At 41.5% G+C, this 23,385-nt stretch overlaps 1 protein-coding gene across 1 annotated transcript in view; it reads left to right on the forward strand.

Annotated features, from left to right (window-relative positions):
- Positions 1 to 23,385, forward strand: part of LOC127422864 (protocadherin-15-like) — a 427,222-nt gene that overhangs the window by 98,684 nt on the left and 305,153 nt on the right. Inside the window, exons 8-10 of the mRNA XM_051666673.1 lie at positions 12,304 to 12,423; positions 17,114 to 17,224; positions 18,329 to 18,499. Of these exons, the coding sequence (XP_051522633.1) occupies positions 12,304 to 12,423; positions 17,114 to 17,224; positions 18,329 to 18,499 (402 nt within the window). The remainder of the gene's footprint in view (positions 1 to 12,303; positions 12,424 to 17,113; positions 17,225 to 18,328; positions 18,500 to 23,385) is intronic.

Genomic DNA, 23,385 nt, shown 5'->3' on the forward strand with positions numbered 1-23,385 from the left:
ACATAATATATGCAATTTCAAGACATTAATTGATGGAATAGGCTGAATTTGAATGTTTCAAAAGCTAAAATGTGTCCAGTTTGATGAAAAACTCAATCTGTATATCAAATTGATGATATCATTTGTAAAATGAATGTTTTCAAATTGTGCCTAGAAGGGTTGCCAAGAAGGTTCTCGAATCGAGAGCTTGTGAATCGGAATTGAATCGAATCGGGAAAATTTGTATCAATACCCAGTCCTATTTTAGAACTAGTAATAATGGCTTGGGCTGTTTCTAACAAGTTATTGGATTAACAAGGACATGTGTGTGCTGCATCTGTTGTAGTGATGAATAATAATGCTGCAGCTGTTAGTTTCACTCTATTCCTAAGCTATAGTGTGGTACTAATACATTCTGATCCTGCAATGATGCTGCCATACGTGCTATCGGAATTATCATATGAGCATTTCTCTCACAATCAAGTGTTTTGTTGTCAGAGAGAAAAAATGGAGGATGCCAGTTTCATTCTTATATATTTCTTGGGGAACTTTTATTTTGATACCAAAACAGAAAGCGTTCTCTCCGTCATGTTGAAAGTTTGTGCCTTCTCCCAACTCAGGGATCAGGTAGGCACCCTTAGCGTGTGTAAATACTCAGTCTGTCACAACTCTCAGCTGTGATCGCCAGTAATGCTGAAGCTGTTAGTTTAACTCTATTTCTCAGCTGTAGTGTAGTAGTAATCCGAGTGATCATTGATTGAGAGACAATGCAGGATGTCTTCAAAGAAACTTGCACACTGACTAACAGGGAAATTTCTCTCAACGTCAACTCAACTCGCTCATAACACATAAAAGACAGTCTTTTTTGTAATTACAGATTTAATTGGTGGTTAAAAAATTTCAAAATTAACTTAAAATTTGACACCCTCATGTTAGACCCCTATTAGCTTGCATACTCTTGGGCATAATGTTAATTTTCTTGGCATTATGTAAATAAAGTTATAATTAATAATGTTTAAGTGTCTGTGCTTGACCTGAGGATATTTCTGAAATACTTTTTTTTTTATATAATTTTTCTTTTTTTTATAGAAATTCGTCCTGGTTACTTGCGTAACCTCCGTTCCCTGATGGAGGGAATGAGATGTTGTGTCAATGTAGTGACACTAGGGGTCACTCTTGGGAGCCCGAAACATCTCTGGTCTTTGATAAAAGGCCAATGAAAATTGGACATACAGGTATAAAAGGAGCTGTTATGCAACCACTCATTCAGGTTTTGTGCTGAGGAGCCGAGACAAGGTCCCGGCCATTTCAACGGGTAGTTCAGCATTGTGGTAGGAGGGACACAACGTCTCATTCCCTCCATCAGGGAACGGAGGTTACGCAAGTAACCAGGACATTCCCTATCTGTCACTCACTCGACGTTGTGTCGATGTAGTGACACTAGGGGTCCCTATACGAAACGCCGCAACTGGCTGAACTGTGTTACATGAACTGGCGGTGTGTGACGGGCAGACCTCCCCCAATGCTGTTATGAGTGTTGATCGGCCCTTTGGGGACAAGTCGACTGCCCAAAAGATAGAGACAGGCTAGCCCAGTCGTGGCCTCTTATCCTCTTTTTTATTTTTTTCCTCTCCGCAAAAAAAAGGAATTAAATGACTAGGGCCACCAGGTCTACGTCGGGGGGGTGTCCCTCCCAAGGGGAAGACACCGCGGAGACCACACCCCGCCCGAAAAGGGGGGGGGTATTTTGATTGGAAATATGTCACATGGTCTTGCCGAAATTTGTCGGAAATTTGTCATGTGGAGAAGTTCCATGGTAGGTCCTACCCTATGGGGAGGAGTTTCTACAAACATGGTGACTGTGGCAAAGGGGCCTCTGCCTAAAGAAGATGCAGTTTACCAACAGGGAAACGAATTAGCGGAAGATATACGTCGCATGGGGTTACCTATGGGGAACCACCACATGTGGAGCACCTACCCCAGTACAGGGCTTAGTTAGCACATGTACTGTGCCGGCAGTGAGATTCTCCGCAAACTCGTCTGCCACAGGGTTCGGAGGAAATCATCCAGGGAACACAGTTTGTGAACACTACTGGGAGTCAACAGCGCATGTCTTCAGCTCAGGGGAGGTGGAAGGCGCTATGCGCAAGCGATACACCCGGCCAGCTGTCCTGGACTTACCTGCTTGTGCGTGCCACAACACGGGACAAAACCGGTTCTGCCCGGAGATTGTAGAACCTCGCAAAGGTATTGGGTGTTGCCCAGCCCGCTGCTCTGCAAATGTCTGCTAGAGAGGCGCCACTGGTCAAGGCCCAGGAGGCCGCTACACCCCTGGTAGAATGGGCTCATAGCCCTGCCAGGGGCAGCACGTCCTGGGCGTGATATGCCATTGTTATTGCGCAATGAGCCAGTGGGCGTTCCTCTGCTTGGAGACAGAGCTTCCTTTCTGCTGTCCACCAAAGCAGACAAAGAGCTGCTCAGAGTCTCTAAAGCTCTGTGTGCGATCCAAATAGATGCGTAAAGCGCGCACCGGACACAGCAACGTCAGGGCTGGGTCTGCCTCCTCCTGGGGAAACGCTTGCAGGTTCACCACCTGGTCCCTAAAAGGGGTCGTGGGAACCTTGGGCACATAGCCCGGTCGGAGTCGCAGGATTACGTGAGAGTAGCCCAGACATGGATATTCCAGAGTTCTGGTCATGGCTGCCAGATGGTGCCCTGTCCCTGAGAAAGAAGGTCCTTCCTCAGGGGAATACACCGGGGGGGGGGAGCTGTCGCGAGGAGCATGAGGTCCAAGAACCATGTCTGGGTGGGCCAGAAGGGTGCTAACAGGACGACCTGCTCCTCGTCCTCCCTGACCTTGCACAGGGTCTGCGCAAGTAGGCTCACTGGGGGAAATGCATATTTACAGGGGGCCAGCTCGGTGCCTCAGTCAGGGCGTAACAAAGCGGGCAGTGGGAGGATTCTTGGGAGGCGACCAGGTCTACCTGTGCCTGCCCAAATCGACTCCAAATCAGCTGGACTACCTGAGGGTGGAGCCTCCACTCTCCCCTGAGGGTAACGTCCGCTGCAGTGTTGAGGTCGCCTGGGATGTAAGTGGCTTGCAGCGACTCTAGGTGCTGCTGACTCCAAAGGAGGAGATGGCGGGTGACATACAATGCGAGCGCAGACCGCCTTGATGGTTGACATATGCTACCATTGCCGTGTTGTCTGTCCGAACTAACACATGCTTGCCCTGGATCAACGGCCGAAAACCTCCGCAGGGTGAGCAGAATTGCCAGCTACTCGAGGCAGTTGATGTGACAATGTAGCCGCGGGCCCGTCCATGAGCCGGCGGCTATGTGCCCATTGCATACAGTGCCCCAGCCCGTTTTGTAGGCATCTTTCGTAACCATGACGCTCCTGGAGGCCTGCTCTAGGGGAACGCCTACCCGTAGAAATGTGAGGTCGGTCCAAGGGCTGAAGAGGCGGTGACAGATTGGCGTGATGGCCATGCGATGTGTCCCGCGGCGCCATGCCCATCTTGGGACTTGAGTCTAATAAATCTGTAAACTAAAAATTCAATAATTATGCCTGTTGCAATTAATACATTGTCTGATATTGAAATCTGATATATGGCCATATATGATCAAATACAATTAGAGTTCATATATTTGAGGATTTATGTACAAATTTAAATTCCACAAGTGTTTTTTTTTTTTTTTTTTTTTTGTTACATACAGTGGGTATAAAAAGTCTACACACCCCTGTTAAAACAGCTGGTTTTTGTGATGTAAAAAAATTAAACAAAGATAAATCATATCAGAATTTTTGCACCTTTAATGTAAAAATTACAACCTATGCAATGCCACTGAAAACCAAAGTGACACATTTCAGAGAAAAAACTAAAAAACTTAGAATAACCTAACTGCATAAGTGTGCACATCCCTGAACTAATACTTAGTTGAAGCACCCTTTGATTTTATTACAGCACTCAGTCTGTTTGGATAAGAGTCTATTAGCTTGGCACATCTTGACTTGGGAATATTTTCCCACTCTTCTTTGCAAAAACATTCCAGATCTGTCAAATTGCGAGGGCATCTCCTGCGTACGGCCCTTTTCAGGTGCCCCCACAGATTTTCTATAGGATTCAGGTCTGGGCTCTGGCTGGGCCATTCCAAAAACATTAATATTTTTTTGCTGAAGCCATTCTTTTGTTGATTTGGATGGGTGCTTTGGATCATTGTCATGCTGAAAGGTGAAAGATCTCTTCATTTTCAGCTTTCTAGCAGATGCCAGAATGTTCTGTGCCAAAATTGACTGGTACTTGGAACTATTCATGATTCCCTCCATCTTCACTAAAGCCCCAGTTCCAGCTGAAAAAAAGCTGCCCCAAAGCATGATGCTGCCACCACCATGCTTCACCGTGGATATAGTGTTCTTTTGCTGATGTGCGGTGTTGTTCTTGCGCCAAACATACCTTTTACAATTTTGGGCAAAAAGTTAAATCTTGGTCTCATCAGACCATGACAAATTTTCCACATGGTTTTGGGAGATTGGATATAGGTTTTTGCAAAGTTTAGTCAGGCTTGGATGTTTTTTTTTTTTTTTCATCAGAAAAGGCTTGCGTCTTGCCACCATAGCCCAGACAGATGAAGAATACGGCAGAAAGTTGTCACATGTAGGGAGCAACCAGTACTTGCCAGAAAGAGCTGCAGCTCCTTTAATGTTGCTATAGGCCTCTTGACAGCCTCCCTGACCAGTTTTCTCTTTGTCTTCTCATCAATTTTGGAGGGACGTCCTGTTCTTGATAATGTCACTGTTGTGCCATACTTTCTTCACTTGTTGATGACTGTGTTCACTGTGTTCCATGGTATATCTAATGCTTTGGAAATTTTTCTGTAGCCCTTACCTGAGCGATACAGTTCAACAATGAGATCCCGTTGATGCTTTGTAAGCTCTTTGTGGCCCATGGCTCTTGTAGTAGCATGCAACCAAGAAGATGTCAGAAAAATCCTACAAGAACAGCTGAGATTTATTTGGAGTTAATCAGAGTCACTTCAGGTGAAGACAGGTGTGTACTATTTCACATGAGCTTGATGATTGGTTGATTCTGAACAGAGCCACATACCCAATTATAAATTGTGTGCACACTTATGCAGTTAAGTTATTCTAAGTTTTTTTATTTTTTTATTTTTTCTCTGAAATGTGTCACTTTGGTTTTCAGTGGCATTGCATAGGTTGTAATTTTTACATTAAAATGCAAAAAGATATGATTTATCTTTAATTTTTTACATCACAAAAACCTGCTGTTTTAACAGGTGTTTGTAGACATTTTATATCCCCTGTATATGAAAATGTACGCAGACAGTACACATACCACATGCTGAAATTAAATTTTCATATTATTTATTTATTTATTGATTTATTGATTTTTTTATATTTTGAAATAGAGGCCTATGTTGCGTATGTATGTTTTATATCAGTAAAAAACAAAAAAAACAAACAAAAACAAAATGAAAATGTAATCTCAGCATGTGGTATGTGTACTGTCTGCGGTCCCGTGGAAGTTTAGACAAGGGTTTTGATAGTGAATGCACATTGTGGAGGAGACAAGGCAGAGACGCTTACACTGTTACTTTGGAAATGATACAATGGCAGCTGTGCATTTGGATATGTTGCGACTGCTTCAAGCTTTTCAAGCATTTGTTTTGTTGCTGTCAAAGAAAGCGACGTGATTCGCTCAGATTTACGTTTTTTTGCTGAACATTTGCAGAAATGGTAAATAAATTGTAAGCTACCACAAATAATGCAGTCATTGGTTGAATTTTCAAGAATCCTGGGGGGACTGGGAAATCTGCAGAGCTTTCTGGGAAGTTCTGTAGGTGCAGATTCCATTGGCACCAGCTGGTATGGTCACAATGAATCCTGCATCCCTAAATGTGGTACATTGTATTCTCATTCTCTACAGTTAAAAAGGAAGTATTTTTCATTGTAATCTATAATTACATTTCTTTGTCCTCCGATTTGCATTAGCTTCCTTGAACATTGAACTCGTAGTGTGATGGTGGGTCTGCTGGAATCCTGTTTTGGTCTCCAGAGATCTTCTCGCACTGAATTGAGTGCATGAAGAGTGTGTGGCTTTCAGCTAATTTAGAGTGGTTCCCCGGAGAGCTGTCAGTAGAGATTTCCCTCATTAGGAGGCAGCTTCAGTGGCAGGCAGCCTCCCCTCGAGTAGCCTCAAAAACCATCTGGCTGTATTGCCCACGATCGATTTCAACTAAAGTTTGAAACCTTTGACTGACGCACAGATAAGGGGAACTAACACAGTTCAGTCTATCAGTCAACAAGCGCTGCAAAGTACACTGTAGAAGTCCACAGGGAGCCTGTTGAGCTAAGAAGACACAATGTTGGTGAAAAAGCATTTGATTTAAGTGTGAACTGAGTAGCAAGTGGTTCTAAATGACTAGAAGGTTGTGTGTTCAATGACAATATCTTCTTTTGCCCTGTAGTCTATTGAGATTGACTGCATGTCTTAATAAGCAACGCTTGGCTGTACGTTACGGTTATGAGGAGCTATTAACTCTCACCTTAAACTCTTTAAAAAAAAAATAAATAAATAAATAAAAAAACCTCAATCTAGGTAGATTTAAAACACATTGCCGGGTAAATATAGGAAAGACGCATGCTGGGTAATCTAACCCAGCAAGATGGGTTGCTCAATTAAAGGCAAAGTGTGTCATTTCTGTGCCATGCAACGGAGCTACAAAAATAATGATTGGTTTCAAATAGGTTTCCCCGAGTACTGCAACGTCTCTTATTGGTCAGACAAAACAGATAGTCCTGCCCTAAACTCACACCACTGGTTGATTATTTCAGTAAATATTGCCAATACTGCTGAAGCAATATTTTTTTATAGCGCCACAGAGACCCAGTTTTTTTTTTTTTTTTTTTACAGTTTTAGAGAAAATCAACCTACAAATGGCTTACTTATCATTGTCTCTGCATATTAAGCTGGGATACAAGAAAATATTTTAGCATCGAAAAAATGTTGGGTACACATTTAACCCAAATGCTAGCTCATATTGATGAAAATGCTGGGTTATTTTGACCTTGTACAATGGTTAAAATGTTTAACTAACAACAAAAGTGATAAAAATGTGACTATAAATAGATTAAAAATGAACTTGAATATGTGATTGAAACCTAAACAGAATTACCCTTAAGATTTAGTATGAAATCTTATGCACAGGGCATAAGGACAGTTAAGATGTATTTATTTTTTTCTTTATTTTTATTTTTTTATGGCAATTTGGTCATGACAAATTCATTAAAATCAATAAAATAATAATCAAATATTCATGAAAACCACAACATTTCATGCTAACACTTTACAATAAGGTTCTATTCATTAATATTGGTTAATGCATTATGTATCATGAACTAACAATGAACAATATATATTTTTTACATTTATTAATCTTTGATAATGTTAGGTAATGAAAGAACAATTGTTCATTACTAGTTCATGTTAGTACATAGTGCATTAACTAATGATAACAACTACAGCTTTTGATTTTAAAAAGATTTATAAATGCTATAAAGGTATTGTTCACTGGTAGTATATGTTAACTAATGTTGTTAACTAATGGAAACAAATGGAACCTTATTGTAAAGTGTTACCCATTTCACAAATAAATAAATAAATACTTAAATATATACACTGGCGGCCAGAAGTTTAGAATAATGTACAGATTTTGTAGTCAGGACATTAATAACGTGAAAAATTTCTATTACAATAAAAAATAATAATAATAAAAAATCTTTAGAACTTCTTAAACTACTTCAAAGTGTTCTCATCACAAAATCCTCCACATGCAGCAATGACAGCTTTGCAGATCCTTGACATTCTAGCTGTCATTTTGTCCAGATACTCTATAGTATCTTGCCATAGATGTGGCTGTCTTGTCGGGCATTTCTCATGCACCTTACAGTCTAGCTGATCCCACAAAAGCTCAATGGGGTTAAGATCCATAACACTCTTTTCTAATTATCTGTTGTCCAATTTCTGTTTCTTTGCCCAATCTGACCATTTCTTTTTGTTTTTCTGTTTCAAAAGTGGCTTTTTCTTTGCAATTCTTCCCATAAGGCCTGCACCCCTGAGTCTTTTCTTTACTGTTGTACATGAAACTGGTGTTGAGCGGGTAGAATTCAATGAAGCTGTCAGCTGAGGACATGTGAGGCGTCTATTTCTCAAACTAGAGTCTCTGATGTATTTATCCTCTTGTTTAGTTGTACGTCTGGCCTCCCACATCTCTTTCTGTCCTTATTAGAGTCAGTTGTCCTTTTTCTTTGAAGACTGTAGTGTACACCTTTGTATGAAATCTTCAGTTTTTTGGCAATTTAAAGCATTGTATAGTCTTCATTCTTCAAAGCAATTATTTACTGACGTGTTTCTAGAGAAAGCTTTTGCCATTTTTGACCTAATATTGACCTTAAGACATGCCAGTCTATTGCATACTGTGACAACTCAAAAACAAACACAAAGACAATGTTAAGCTTCATTTAACACACCAAATAGCTTTCAGCATTATTTTATATAATGGCAAGTGATTTTCTAGTACCAAATTAGCAATTTAGCATGATTACTCAAGGATAAGGTGTTGGAGTGATGGCTGCTGGAAATGGGGCCTGTCTAGATTTGATCAAAAATGACTTTTTTCAAATAGTGATGGTGCTGTTTTTTACATCAGTAATGTGCTGACTATACTTTGTGATCAGTTGAATGCCACTTTGGTGAATTAAAGTACCAATTTCCTTCCGAAACAGCAAAATCTGTACATTATTCCAAACTTTTGACCACCAGTGTAAATGTTTTAGGACATAGAATATCTTGATGTGCTTGTATTTGGCAAGACAACCATCAGTCAATAGAGTATGGACTGGCAAAGATGTGATCAAGTCTGCTTGACTCCAGTATATCAAAACATACAGTGGCAAGAAAAAGTATGTGAATCTTTTGGAATTAGCTGGTTTTCTGCATTAATTGGTCATAAAATGTGATCTCATCTTCAACAAAGTCAAAAGTATAGACAAACACAATATTCTTAAGCTAACAACACACACAAAAATTATAATATTACATGTCTTTATTGAACACATCCCATTAAACATTCACAGTGCTGTGGAAAAAGTAAGTGAACCCTTGGATTTAAAAACTAGTCGATCCTCCTTTGGCAGCCATAACCTCAACCAAGCGTTTCCGGTAGCTTCGGATTAGACCTGCACAATGTTCTGAAGGAATTTTGGACCATTCTTCCTTAAATAACTACTTCAGCTCAGCCATATTCTTAGGATATCTGGTGTGAACAGCTCTCTCAAGGTCATTCCACAGCATTTCTATTGGGTTAAGACTGGGCTCTGACTGGGCCACTACAAAAGTTGGATTTTCTTTTTTTTTTAAGCCATTCTGTAGTGGATTTACCTCGATGTTTAGGATCATTGTCCAATTGCATCTCCCAACTTCTGCTGAACTTCAGCTGGCTTACAGCCACCCTGACATTATCCTGTGGGATATCTTGATAAACTTAGGAATTAATTTTTCTCTCTCGATGATGATGATGATGATGATGATGATGGCAAGCGGTCCAGGCCCCGAAGCAGCAAAGGAGCCCCAAATAATGATTATCCCTCCAACGTACTTCACCGTTGGGATGATGTATTTGTGTTGGTATGCAGTGCCCTTTTTACACCATATGTAGTGCTTCGTGTTCTTCCTAAACAATTTAATCTTAGTTTCATCAGTCCACAAAACATTTTCCCAGAAGCATTGTGGAGTGTTGAGGTGGTCTTTGGCAAACTTCAGGTATGCAGCAATGTTTATGTTTGAAAGCAGTGGCTTCATTCGTGGTGTCCTGCCATGGATACCATGCCTGTTTAATGTTTTCCGTATAATAGACTCATGAACAGAGATGTCAACCAGTTTCAATGATTCTTTCAAGTCTTTAGCTGTCACTCTAGGGTTCTTTTTTTTTTTTTTTTCACCTCATTGAGCATTCTGCAGTGTTGCCTTTGAGACATCTTGGCTTGACGACCACTTCTAGGGAGAGTAGCCACAGTACTAAATAGTTTCCATTTATAGATAAATTGTCTAACTGTGGACAGATGAATATCTAAGCTCTTTGAGATAATTTGTAACCCTTTCCATTTATGCAACGCAACAATTTCGATCGTAGGTCTTCTGAGATCTCATTTTTGCAAGGCATGGTCCTTGTCAGCAGATGCTTCTTGTGAAAAGAAAACTCAAAATGTTTAAGTGGTTTTTATATGTCAAAGTAGATCTAACCCACACCTCCAATCTCATTTTATTAATTGAATGCCAATATTGAGTGACATCAGATGTGAAAAACAGCCCAATATTGTGTAATTAACCCCACATAGTAAACCAACAATCTCAACTGTAATGTTTATTTATTTATTTATTTTATGTTTTTTGCTTTAATACAGCTTTGGCAACTGGAATATGGTAAAAGACATCAGAGTTTAACAAATAATTCAATTAATTTATAGTAATAATCAGAAAAAACAACAACAACAACAACAAAAAAAAAACTTTCCTGCCAATTTTAATAATAGTTTATAAGCCGAAGTGTGCAGTTCAGTTGTTGTGCGGCCATAAGTGGACATATACTGTATCAGCTTTTTCACAACAACTTTGAATGTGGCTCACCCAATCAGGTTTTAGAGGCATAATGATCTGTTTTATAATTATTCATACTGTGTGATTGTGCTGATTAGATTAGCCTGTATGCACAAGCACAGTGTTTATCATTGCTTGCTGATGCAAATAAACAGTGTAACTGTTATGATACCTGCTCTGGTTACTGACAAACACGGCAGTGCAAATTTAGCAGGACAGTGATGAGGGTAAAACAACAGTTCATATAATTTAATTGGGCTCGTGGTCAGTCCACAATATAATATGCCACAATATGCTTACGTTGTACTGCATCTGGCACTGTCAGTTCCACTCAGGATACAGAACACATCAGTCTTGGTTCCAGAAGTATTATTCCCTATTCATTTTTTTTCATAGTGATTTCAAGACATTCTTCAATAAAGAGTTCTAGGCCTTGAATCAAACAAGCCAGCTCCGAGATCTATCACAACACTACAACATTTGATTTGAAGTACAAAGTGTATGAAAATCAGGATATAAAGACAAATGTAAAAGGCAACAAACTTCTCATCCCACAAAGTATTTGCAAATAATATAATTGAATAAAAATATTAAATAAAAAAATATATATATAATTATTAAACTATTGACTTATATTAATTGATTATAAGTATAAAAATAATATATTTGAGGTTTGTTACAAAAAAAAAACAAAAAAAAAGAGTCTGGAAATCAGCACAATTACATCATTAGCAATGCTTCACAAGTTGCTCTTTTGCAGAGTATTCCACTTCCATGGTAACAGTAACTTCTCTGATTGGTGGTTCCTTCTTCAGGATTATGGGTTGTGAAGTTCTTCATTGTAAATTCGGTAATGAAACACAATTTTTAAAAGTGAAAATGAAATGAAATCTCATTGATTTGTTGCTTTAAAGAAGCATATACTGTATATTATCCCTTAACAACCTCAGAGCTCACGATAATTTAAAAATCAATTTCTATATAAATGAATGAATGAGATTTTTACTTTCAGAACCTTACTGTTGGGTTCTGTAGGCTTGTGCAGTTGTATTGCATCTGATACTGTCAAATCCACTTCCAGGATGTAAAATTACTTATTGTACATTACCTAATGTGATGCCCTTACCACAAACTATTATGGCAGATGTTTTCATCTTTAACTCTTAACTCTCTTCTGTCAGGTATTTGTATTTTTTTCTGTCTAATATGTCTTAGAGTCAGAGTATCAGCACATGAACTAATACCAGATATCCCAGGTGCCTCGAGCTTCCGCCGGAGTCTCATACTTAATACTTCCTCTGTTTTCACGCCTTTTCCTCTCACTTCTGAGAGCTGCACCACAGTAGGACCTTCACTGTGACAGCCAGAAAGAGAAAAGGGAAGAGAAGGAGTGCTGTCTGCTTTACAAGAGCTTGTCCATCAGTCTCTCCCTCAGAAGAGAGCTGTCTAACACAGTGGTCAAGACGCTTGAGGCATAAACTTGTCCTCCAACTTGCTGGCACCAGGAAGCAAGCACAGGATGAAATAACAGCCACAACTCAGGATGAAACAACATTCTTTTTGATGGACAGCCAACTGAGGGAGACAAAAAAACAAAAGTTATTAAATGTTTCCATGTCATAATGTTTTCTTGTTTTTATGTTTTCCAGCTAACGCCTGTTGGAACCACCATCTTCTCTGGTTTTACGGGGAACAACGGGGCAGTTGACATTGATGATGGGCCTAATGGACAAATTGAATACACCATTCAGTACAACCCTAAAGATCCAGTATGCTGCCTTAATAGACATATTTCTTTGTATTTAATAAATGTAGATTTCTTTCCCCCTGCAGTTCACTTATATTTAGTCAAGGTTTCTTGCGTGACAAAAACAGTCTTACTTTAGTTTTCATGGCTATTTCCACCCTCTTTCTGACCCCTTAAATTAAACAGGCTCATTTTGTTACTTGACCTTTAAAGGGCTCATATCAGCATGACCAACAGAATACTACTCACTCAATCTCAGTAAGCACCCTGTTATTAGACACTTTCACTAATTTTTGAAATAATCATGGCTGACTGTGAGTAGTGAATTTCTACTGTGAGTGAACTGAAACCTACTGCATTTTAATAATGCTGCCTCCAAACCCTAGGTGTCAGCGTAAGTCCAAGACAACATGCATAAATAATTACTGCTTGCACCTTAAATAAGACCCCAGATCATTTCAAACTGATCTTAAGCGTTTATGTGGCACATTTCAGCACTGATTTGATTTATGAATGTATTACCATTAAAGCTTTAGATTTAAAATGTTATGATAAAAAAATAACACGATATGTAAAATCATGTCCCCTGAATGTAAGTAAATTCCTGCCAATGGAGCAGTTCAAGCTTGAAGCACCACCTTCATAGTTTTGCGAGTCACAGGCAGCAGAAGGCAGTCAGCGCAACTCCAGCTACACAGGCAATGTGTAGCTGTACAGGCAAAAAAACAGCTCTACAAAGACAGCAGGACAGAGCAGAATGCTGGGGTTTCGAGACACATTTTTCAAAGTTTTAAACATTTAACTTGACACAGTATCCTAAAAATATAGTGTTAATGGGTTGAGATGCTGAAAACCAGTGAAACACAACCGCAGTGAGATGCTCCAAAAGCATCCATCTGATGCATGTGTACAAACAGAGCACATGAACATGTCCTGTGAGAACCACTCAAGTCAGATTGACAAACTGGATTGCTATAGCATGTAAGCCAGTGATAGGCAAATTTAATGGTTTTGAAATAAAACAGACACTATATTGTCTTCTAAAGACACTTTTTTTGTTTTGTCTAGTCAATGCTTTTTCTTATCTGCAAGAATAATGTAATGTCTTTGAATTATCTTAATAATAATATTTATCATGTATATTTATAATTATTTTGATTATTATTAGGCCAGTAAATTGATTTAAAATGTAATCAAATTAATCACAATTAATCGAATATGTAAATGCTAAGGCCCCCAAATAACATTAATTCAATGATTCTATATATATATATATATATATATATAAGCAATTATAAATATAATATACAGGTATATTATAATTATCATTTGCAAAACATTATTGAGGCAGAATGAATAAAGCATTGATAAGACAATTAAAAAGTGGCTTTAGAATGCGATACATTGTTTATTTCCATATTACTGAGCATAAGCCTACCATTGGCCCACAGTCCACAGCAATCCATTTCGCAATGGAATTTGTCAGTCTGTTCGATATAGATTTATTCTAAGGGCTTCTCTAAGGACACGTCTTTGTGTCAGATGGACATTTTTGGAGCGTCTCACTTTTGTTAAACACAGCAATCTTAGGTCACTCTGTCAAGTTAAAAGTAGTTTGAAACTTAGGAAAACACGTCTCGAGATCTCTGAATTTGGAATTGCTCTCCATCCAGCTGTGTTTGAACGCAAGAACACATTCTCAACTTATGCTAACAAGCAAGCCTGAGTGTGGTTTGCTGTCTGTACTGCTGCACATTGCCAATACAGCTGGAGTTTTGCTGACTGCCTCCTACTGAAAACAGATGGTACTTCAAGCTTGAATTGCTCCCATGGAAGGAATATTCCTTATAACAGTCCGGGGACATGATGAATTGCATTCGTTTTTTTAACACATCATTTTTTAATATAATTAATCTTTTAATTACTTAATTAACACGTTAAATCGACATCACTAATTATTATATATTGATTTATCTTTATTTGGGGGCCTATTTTAGCAAATATTGATATATGCAATTAACTGCAATTAATTTGATGAATTAATATCATGTAAATTGTATTGATTGACAGCCCTAGTCAAAATGTAATGCAGATTTTGCATAGGTTGAAGAATGTGGAAGTTCAAACTTTATTGACCCAAACAACAAACCCACTACCCATATTTGAACAAAGAAAACGCTATTACATTATTATATATGGGAAGAGGGGGTGTTTATTAAGTGAACAGGCACAAAAAAAAAAAAAAATGACTCTTAAATGCTAAAGGTCAAAACATTTTTTTTTTATTTCCTTTGTAAAAACTTTACCAACATGTAGACCTCAGGGAGAACAAAATAAATACAGTTTAAGTCAGAAGTTTACATACACTTAGGTTGAAGTCATTAAAACTCATTTTTTAACCTCTCCACAGATTTAATATTAGCAAACCATAGTTTTGGCAAGTTGTTTAGGACATCTACTTTGTGCATGACACAATACATTTTTCCAGCAATTGTTTACAGACAGATTGTTTCACATTTAATTGACTATATCAAAATTCCAGTGGGTCAGAAGTTTACATACATCTTACTGTGCCTTTAAGCAGCTTGGAAAATTCCAGAAAATTATGTCAAGCCTTTAGACAGTTAGACAATTAGCTTCTGATAGGAGGTGTATTGAATTGGAGGTGTACCTGTTGAAGTATTTTAAGGCCTACCTTCAAACTCAGTGCCTCTTTGCTTGACATCATGGGAAAATCAAAATAAATCAGCCAAGACCTCAGAAAAAAATAAATAAATAAATTGTGGACCTCCACAAGTCTGGTAGCAACTTCCAAATGCCTGAAGGTACCACGTTCATCTGTAAAAACAAAAGTACATAAGTATAAACACCATGGTACATCATACCGCTCAGGAAGGAGACACATTCTGTCTCCTAGAGATGAATGTAGTTTGGTGCGAAAAGTGCAAATCAATCCCAGAACAACAGCAAAGGACTTTGTGAATATGCTGGAGGAAATAGGTAGACAAGTATCTATATCCACAGTAAAACGAGTCCTATATCAACATAACCTGAAAGGCTGCTCAGCAAGGAAGAAGTCACTGCTCCAAAACCGCCATAAAAAAGCCAGACTACAGTTTGCAAGTGCACATGGGGACAAGGAATTTCCTTTTTGGGGAAATGTCCTCTGGTCTAATGAAACAAAATTGCACTGTTTGGCCATAATGACCATCTTTATGTTTGGAGGAAAAAGGGGGAGGCTTGCAAGCCGAAGAACACCATCCCAAACGTGAAGCATGGGTGTGGCAGCATCATGTTGTGGGGGTGCTTTGCTTCATGAGGTACTGGTGCACTTCACAAAATAGATGGCATAATGAGGAAGGAAAATTATGTGGATATATTGAAGCAACATCTCAAGACATCAGCCAGGAAGTTAAAGCTTGGTCACAAATAGGTCTTCCAAATGGACAATGACCCCAAGCATTCCTCCAAAGATGTTGCAAAATGGCTTAAAGACAACAACGTCGAGGTATTGTAGTGATGGCCACTAAGACCTGACCTCAATCCGATTGAAAATGTTTTGGCAGAACTGAAAAAGCATGTGCGAGCAAGGAGGCCTACAAACCTGACTCAGTTACACCAGTTCTGTCTGGAGGAATGGGCCAGAATTCCAGCAACTTATAGTGAGAAGCTTGTGGAAGGCTACCCAAAATGTTTGAACCAAGTTAAACAATTTAAAGGCAATGCTACCAAATACCAACAAAGTGTATGTCAATTTCTGACCCTCTGCTGGGAATGTGATGAAAGAAATAAAAGTTGAAATAAATCATTCTCTCTTCTATTATTCTGACATTTCACATTCTTAAAATAAAATAGTAATCCTAACTGACCTAAGACAGGGAATGTTTTTTTTTTTTCCAATTAAATGTCAGGAACTGTGAAAAACTGAGTTTAAATGTATTTGGCTAAGGTGTATGAAAATTTCTGACTTCACCTGTAAATAAATACAAATAATAATAATAATCAAATGTTTGACACCTATAGGACCTGTATATGAAAATTACCTCTGTTATGATTGGCTACTTCTTTGAGTAACAATTCCCCTGCCATGCTGCTGAAAACATGAATATACTGTTAATTAATGTTAATAAATTCATTAACAATAATAATTTGTTAATTAATTAATATGCCCAGTGTGCTCATGGTTGTGACCGTGAAAATTTAAACATAAAACACTATGCAATAAACGTCACATACCTCGTTTCGCTTGCCAAAGAGTGCTATATTTAGAAGGTATTTCAAAGTTTCTCTTTCTTGAGCATTTTAAACTGAAGTTCAAGCAAGACCTTGCTGGAACGCACATTAACCTCCACAATGGGCTGTTATATCTGTTTGTTCGCCACCTCTGATAACATAAGGTGTGTAAAGGTGAACCTGTGGCTGTTGTGCGCAGTCATTTACACATCAAACCCTTGTATTTCAAAAGAGCAAGAAATATCCTGTTTCCATGCCCCCTTAAAAGCATCAAGTCTCCTCCTGTATTGCTAAAAAGGGTCAGAAGGTTTTGAAAGTCAAGTAGTTTTTTTTTTTTTTTTTTTTTTTTTTCAACAGCATTCTCCCCTCACAGAGGCAGACAGATGATGAATTGCTCATGAGGCTGTGAGTGTGTGAGTGATTGTGTGTGTGTGTTTTGAGAGGAAAGCCCTTTTGACCTACCCTTTCCATCTACACAGAGCACAAACAGGACATTCGACATCCCCCTCACCCTGTCTGGATCGGTGGTTCTGAGGGAGCGGCTGAATTACGAAGAGATCACACGCTACCTGGTCATCATCCAGGCCAATGTAAGTCTGTGCGAGATGGGGAGTAACAGATATAAAGGAATGAAAGATGCCCGTAACTGCATCAGGCTAACTGAGTGTGACATTAGCGTTGTTCCAAAACCTAGTTAGCTGCCTACCTAGACAGAATTTAAAGTCAGCATAGGCAGGTTTCCGAGACAAAGGCAGTTTCAAAAGCTACGCAGTTTATTTATGCTGCTTTCTAAGACACCTTGTTTTTGCCAAATTCTAAAGATCATTTGTTTTCTAATATCCATGAAAACCATGAGCATACCCGATGGATCTTTGTAGAAAAAATGTGTAGGTCAGCACGCCACTGTAATTTATAATCAAAACACGGATTTAGCCTTCAGTTAAATAGTGGAAAACGTTTTGGTGACTTTTAGATATAATCCCATGTAAAGGTGGTATTTAATAACTGTTTAATAATTGCTGAGACAATTTTAGTACAATCACTTGTGAAAGTGAAACCAGCTATGGATCAAATTCAACATTATAACAACTTTAGACCCTGTTTCGGAACAAATCAACTCATGGATTTTTGGATTTATAATAGTCCACTGCAAAAAACCCATTCTTAAACAGAATTTTTTTTTTTTGTTTTTGTTTTTTTTGAGTAATAATATCTAGACATCTTTAAAGTCAACATGAAATGCTATTCATGAGACACAACCCAATTTACCATAATGGGACGTACAATATTTCTGAGTGAAACAGGAAAAGACTTGATTTTATTCACCAGAAATCAATTGGATCATGAAAGTGTTTTTAGAATTGAGCCTGGTGGTTAGATGGAGGGTTTGCATTAATTTCAGAGGTGAAGCAAGTAATTACATTTTGGGCTAACCTTAACCCTAACGAAATGTGCTGGAACTTTCCAAGACATTCACTTGTATCTAGAGAAAGCATCTTAATTGTAAATTTATTTGGTCTTGTTTCATTTGCGTACCTCACTAAATGTATTATTTTTATTATTTTGTGTACAGTCTTATTTTAAATCTAAGTGGAAAGTGATAACATAGTCTTTTTCTAGCCTATGAATAAGTTTGCAATCTTGGAGTTTGATTCCGACGACAGCCCTGATCCAAACTTGGTCTTTCCCTCCAGGACCGAGCTCCAAACCCAAAAGACAGGCTTACCGCCACCACCACACTCACGGTGGATGTGTTGGACGGGGATGACCTGGGCCCCATGTTCCTGCCCTGCAGCCTTGTAGACAACACCCGCGACTGCAAACCTCTCACTTACCATGCCAGCATACTGGAGCTCACAGATCCAGTGAGTGTTATTATGTTTTTAATTTTTTTTTACCCTGTGCTTCTTTAGCACTGTCTTACAAAGTTATGTTAAGCCTTCTCATATATTATAGCTCCAGACTTTACCTGGCTCTTGTTTGTAGTTTGACTGGCACATATCTTGCATTTCTGGTCTTGAGAAACATAATGACTAAACTAACAATGTTTCTTCTAAGCTTGCACATGTGCGACTGCGCACTTCAGATGTTGCTCCTTTCCATTTAAAAAGAAAATCCATTGCAGAATGTTGACTCAAAAATGTGTGAAAGAAAAGCTTTCTTGAATTTGAGATTTCATCGTTTTTGAATTGTGCCAAATGAATGTGCAACATTTTAACTGGATGTCCATTGGATTTTCAGCATAGAACAAAAGCTCCCTGAGCGCTGTGCTTCCCCTGGGTGCTTCGGCAGCCTGAGTCTGCAGGTGCTAAAAGAGTATATTCAAGAAAGAGTATATTATTCCTTCTAAAAGAGCTCGCGCAAATGCTTGGCGTCTTTTTAAAGATGTCCTTCCACGTTTGCGCTACTGGATGTGGCCGTTATCTCTCCCCTCCGGATACCCATGAAATCTGCCTCGAGTGTCTGGTGCGCCAGCACGCCGACGCAGCTTTCGTGGAAGGGTTGTGTTCTCATTGCGAGAACATGCCCAAGAGAACTTTGTGGTCGCGGCTCACTTCCTTCTTCATGAAGCAAGGAGCCACCGCAGCTGCTCCCCAACCTGGTCCGTCCTGGGCTGACGCTCATCCGGCCGGGTCGGCAAGCACAGCGGGCGATCTGGATGTGAACATGGGAGCGTTTCCGCCAGCTCAGCCCCCGCAGACCTCCCATCCCCTGAGCTGTGGAGCAATGCAGGCGGTCTGCCTCAGGGCGGGTTTAATGTGTCGTTTGCGGCTCATGACGAGGATGAGCAATCGGTTGCGGCATCGGAGGGTGGGCTTCTGCTATCAGAAGTGGACAAATCTTCTGAGCTCCCGCCCACGAGCGGTAGAGCACAGGATGAGGCGGACGCTGAGATGGCAGCTGTGCTTGCACGGGTGGCTGCGAACATCGGGCTGAAGTGGAACCCTCCATCCTGCCCTGAGCATTCATGGCTGGATGATTGGTTTCTGGGAGACTCACGGCCGCGTCCCGCCCCGGTGCCTTTCTTCCCGGAAGTGCACGAGGAGCTAACAAAGTCATGAAAGACTGCCCGTACATGCTTCGCGGGCTCGTCCACTCTGACTACCCTCGACGGCGGAATGGCTATGTCAAGCTCCCCCAGGTAGAGCGCGCCATAGCGGTGCATTTATGCCCGCAGGGCGCAGCCACCTGGCACGACCGACCAAGGCTCCCTTCCAAGGCCTGTAAGTTCTCTTCCTCTATAATGACGAAGGCTTACAAGGCCGTGGGTCAGGCCGCTTCTGCCCTGCACACCATGGCCATCCTGCAGGTCCACCAGGCCAAGGCGCTAAAAGATCTGCACGAGGGTAGGACCAACCCAGGTCTGATGCAGGAACTGCGCACAGCGACCGACCTCGCCTTACATGCGACGAAGGTCACAGCATGCACCCTGGGCCGGACGATATCCACACTTGTGGCCCAAGAGCGGCACCTGTGGCTCAACCTTGCGGAGATGCGAGATGCCGAGAAAGTCCGCTTTCTTGACGCGCCCATCTCTCAAGGGGGGCTTTTTGGCGAGACCGTCAAGGATTTCACTCATCAGTTCTCGACAGTGAGGAAGCAGACCGAGGCAATTAAACACATCCTGCCATGGCACGACCCGGCCACCGAGGTCCTGCACCCCGTTTGCTTCTCGCCAGAGCCGTTCCCCTGCAGTGCCGGCCCCGGCTCCTGTACCATCATTACCCGCACTCCGGCCTCAGAGAAAAAGATCCTCCCGCGGGAAGTCGGCTCCACCTGCCCATCAGCCGGCCCCCAAGAACCCCACATGGGCTTCGAGGCGGTCCTGACATGGCCCACCCAGGGATGAGGTGACTACTCCTGACCGGTCTGGCCTGGGGCATCTCTCCATCCCCATCATCGCCCCTGGGCCAGCGCAGGGTGAGTATAACATCGCTGAGTGCCCTCTGGGCCTTGGCACCCACATGGTCAATAAAAGGGCAGTTTCCTCATTCCCTGGGCCAGTGCACTCGCAACGGTGCAGGTCTTCCGCCAGCAGTGGTAGACATGATCACTCAGTTCAGGGCCCCCTCTATGAGGCGACTGTATGCCTTGAAGTGGTATCTTTTTGCTAACAGGTGTACTTCCCATGGGGAAGACCCACAGAGATGCGCCGTCGGGTCTGTGCTGTCTTTCCTTCAGGAAGGGCTGGAGAGATGGCTGTCTCCCTCTACCCTGAAAGTGTACGTAGCTGCCATAGCAGCTCACCACAATACACTGGATGGGAGACCCTCACGACAGCGTGACCTGATCAACAGGATCCTCAAAGGCACGAGGAGGTTGAATCCTCCTAGACCGCACCTGATCCCCTCTTGGGATCTCTCTGTGGTTCTACCTGCCCTACAGAGAGCCCCCTTTGAGCCCCTGGAGCAGGCCGAGCTCAGCACTCTGTCCCTGAAGACAGCCCTCCTGGTGGCGCTCAAGAGGGTGGGGGATCTGCAGGTGCTCTCTGTTACCAGCAAATGCCTGGAGTTCGGGCCAGAACACTCTCACGTGATCTTGAGACCCCGGCCCGGTTACATGCCCAAAGTTCCCACCACTCCTTTTCGGGACCAGGTGGTGAACCTGCAAGCGCTCCCTTCAGAGGAGGAAGACGTTGCTGTTGCTGCATCCAGTTCACGCTCTGCGCATCTATCTGGTCCGCATGCAGAGCTTTAGACGCTCGGAGCAGCTCTTTGTCTGTTTTGGAGGACAGCAGAAGGGGAAAGCTGTCTCCAAGCAGAGATTAGCCCATTGGATTGTGGATGCCATTTTCCTCGCATAACAGTCTCAGGACATGCCGTGCCCCTCGGGAGTCTGGGCGCACTCCACTAGAGGTGTTGCGTCCTCCTGGGCACTGGCAAGGGGGGCCTCTCTTGCAGACATATGCAGAGCTGTGTGTTGGGCTACAACCAATACCTTTGCGAGGTTTTATAACCTACGCATAGACCTGGTTTTGTCCTGAGTGTTACGTAGTAACAGCAGGTAGACCGGGCGGCCGGTTGGGTGTACCGCTTGCATTGCGCCTTTCCCCTTTTTTAAAGGTGATAATGTGTGCTTTTTGTCCACAACAGTTCCCCGTTCTGGCGAATTCCGGACGCCTCTTTAATTCTTTAGCACTGTTCAGACGGAGGAGTGATGCCACCAGGCCCAGTACTCGTGGTATTCCCCTTTTCAGGTGAGCCTGTGTCTCGGGCTCAGTGCTCCATGCATGGTGATTCCCCTTTGGTAATCCTGTATGATGAGTTTCCACTGTTTGGTTCCCCTTAGGTGGATCCTGTGTTTCCCCTCATCAGAGCTTTCTCTGCCTCGGCCACTGTGCTGCATACCCTCTCTATAGATAGGGTCCTCCTGTGGTATCATTCCATGTGTGAACTTCCCTGTTGGTAAGTCCATGTGAGGTATTCTCCACATGCTAACTCCCTTCGGTAGGATGAGGTCTCCGTAGTGCTCTCCTTCCTGGAGAGGGAAGAGCGCTTCCCAGCACTATTCTAGAAAAGTGCTCGGCGGGACATTGCTTAACAGCAATCAGTTAAGACACCGCCTGTAGCCTCCTTGGGTAAGTGCCTCCACCCCCCTTAACGGGATTAGGGAGACACCTTACCTAACTCACCGGAAGCTTGCCCGTGTCCACTCTTCCGTACCTCGTGACACGGTTCAGTGCCTGTGGCGTTTCCTATTGGAACCCCTAGTGTCACTACATTGACACAACGTCGAGTGAGTGACAGACAGGGAACGTCTTGGTTACTGATGTAACCTCTATTCCCTGATGGAGGGAACGAGACATTGTGACCCTCCTGCCGTGGCGCTGAACCGGCCGCTGACATGGCCAGGTATCTCTATCGGCTCCTCAGCATAAATCTGAATGAGTGATGCACGCCATCTCCTTTTATACCTGTATGTCCGGGGCGGAGAGTGGCACGCAAATTCCATTCACCAATTTTCATTGGCCTTTTCTATTTTAAGCAAAGGTGAATGGGGCTCTCAAAATCAAACCCCTAATGTCACTACATCGACACAATGTCTCGTTCCCTCCATCAGGGAACAGAGGTTACATCAGTAACCAAGACGATTCTGTCAATGGCAGCTAACTAAACATTGCCAAATGATAATACATCTGTAGTGGATAATCGATTTGCTAAAAAATAGCAAGCACAAAATGGGTTGAGCTGGTGGCATTATTGTTTCATGTTCACAGGCGCGAGACACTGCAGCTTTGCTGTGGTGATCACTTTACAATCATCGCAATGCAGGAGTCAGTCCTGTATTCTGTACACATATGGAATGAAAATTTAGGGGATTTGCTCCCGAATTTAAATGCAATTGTCACTCCGGAAACATTGTAGTGTGTAGGGTTGCGCGGTATACTGGTATTAACAAAATATCACAATACCAAAACATTTAAAATGGTACAATATCATCTTTTTGTTAATTTCGGTACCATATTAAAATATGCTGCCATTAGCAAAATGTAATTTGAGAGTTTTGAGATGAAATCAAAGACTTTTTGAAAAAAGTGTGATCATTAAACAGCAGAAGGGTGTCATTTAATTAATTAATATACTGTACAGTCACGTGCTGCGCGCCACAAAATGAATGAGAGGCTCCGCTCTGCTCTGTCATCTCTTTCACACACACAGGCACACACACACACACACACACACACACACACACACACACGTTGGTGCAGCTATCATTATGAGGACTCTCCATAGACGTAATGATTTTTATA

The sequence above is a fragment of the Myxocyprinus asiaticus genome, chromosome 32 (assembly GCF_019703515.2).
Source record: "Myxocyprinus asiaticus isolate MX2 ecotype Aquarium Trade chromosome 32, UBuf_Myxa_2, whole genome shotgun sequence".
Classification (NCBI taxonomy): domain Eukaryota; kingdom Metazoa; phylum Chordata; class Actinopteri; order Cypriniformes; family Catostomidae; genus Myxocyprinus; species Myxocyprinus asiaticus.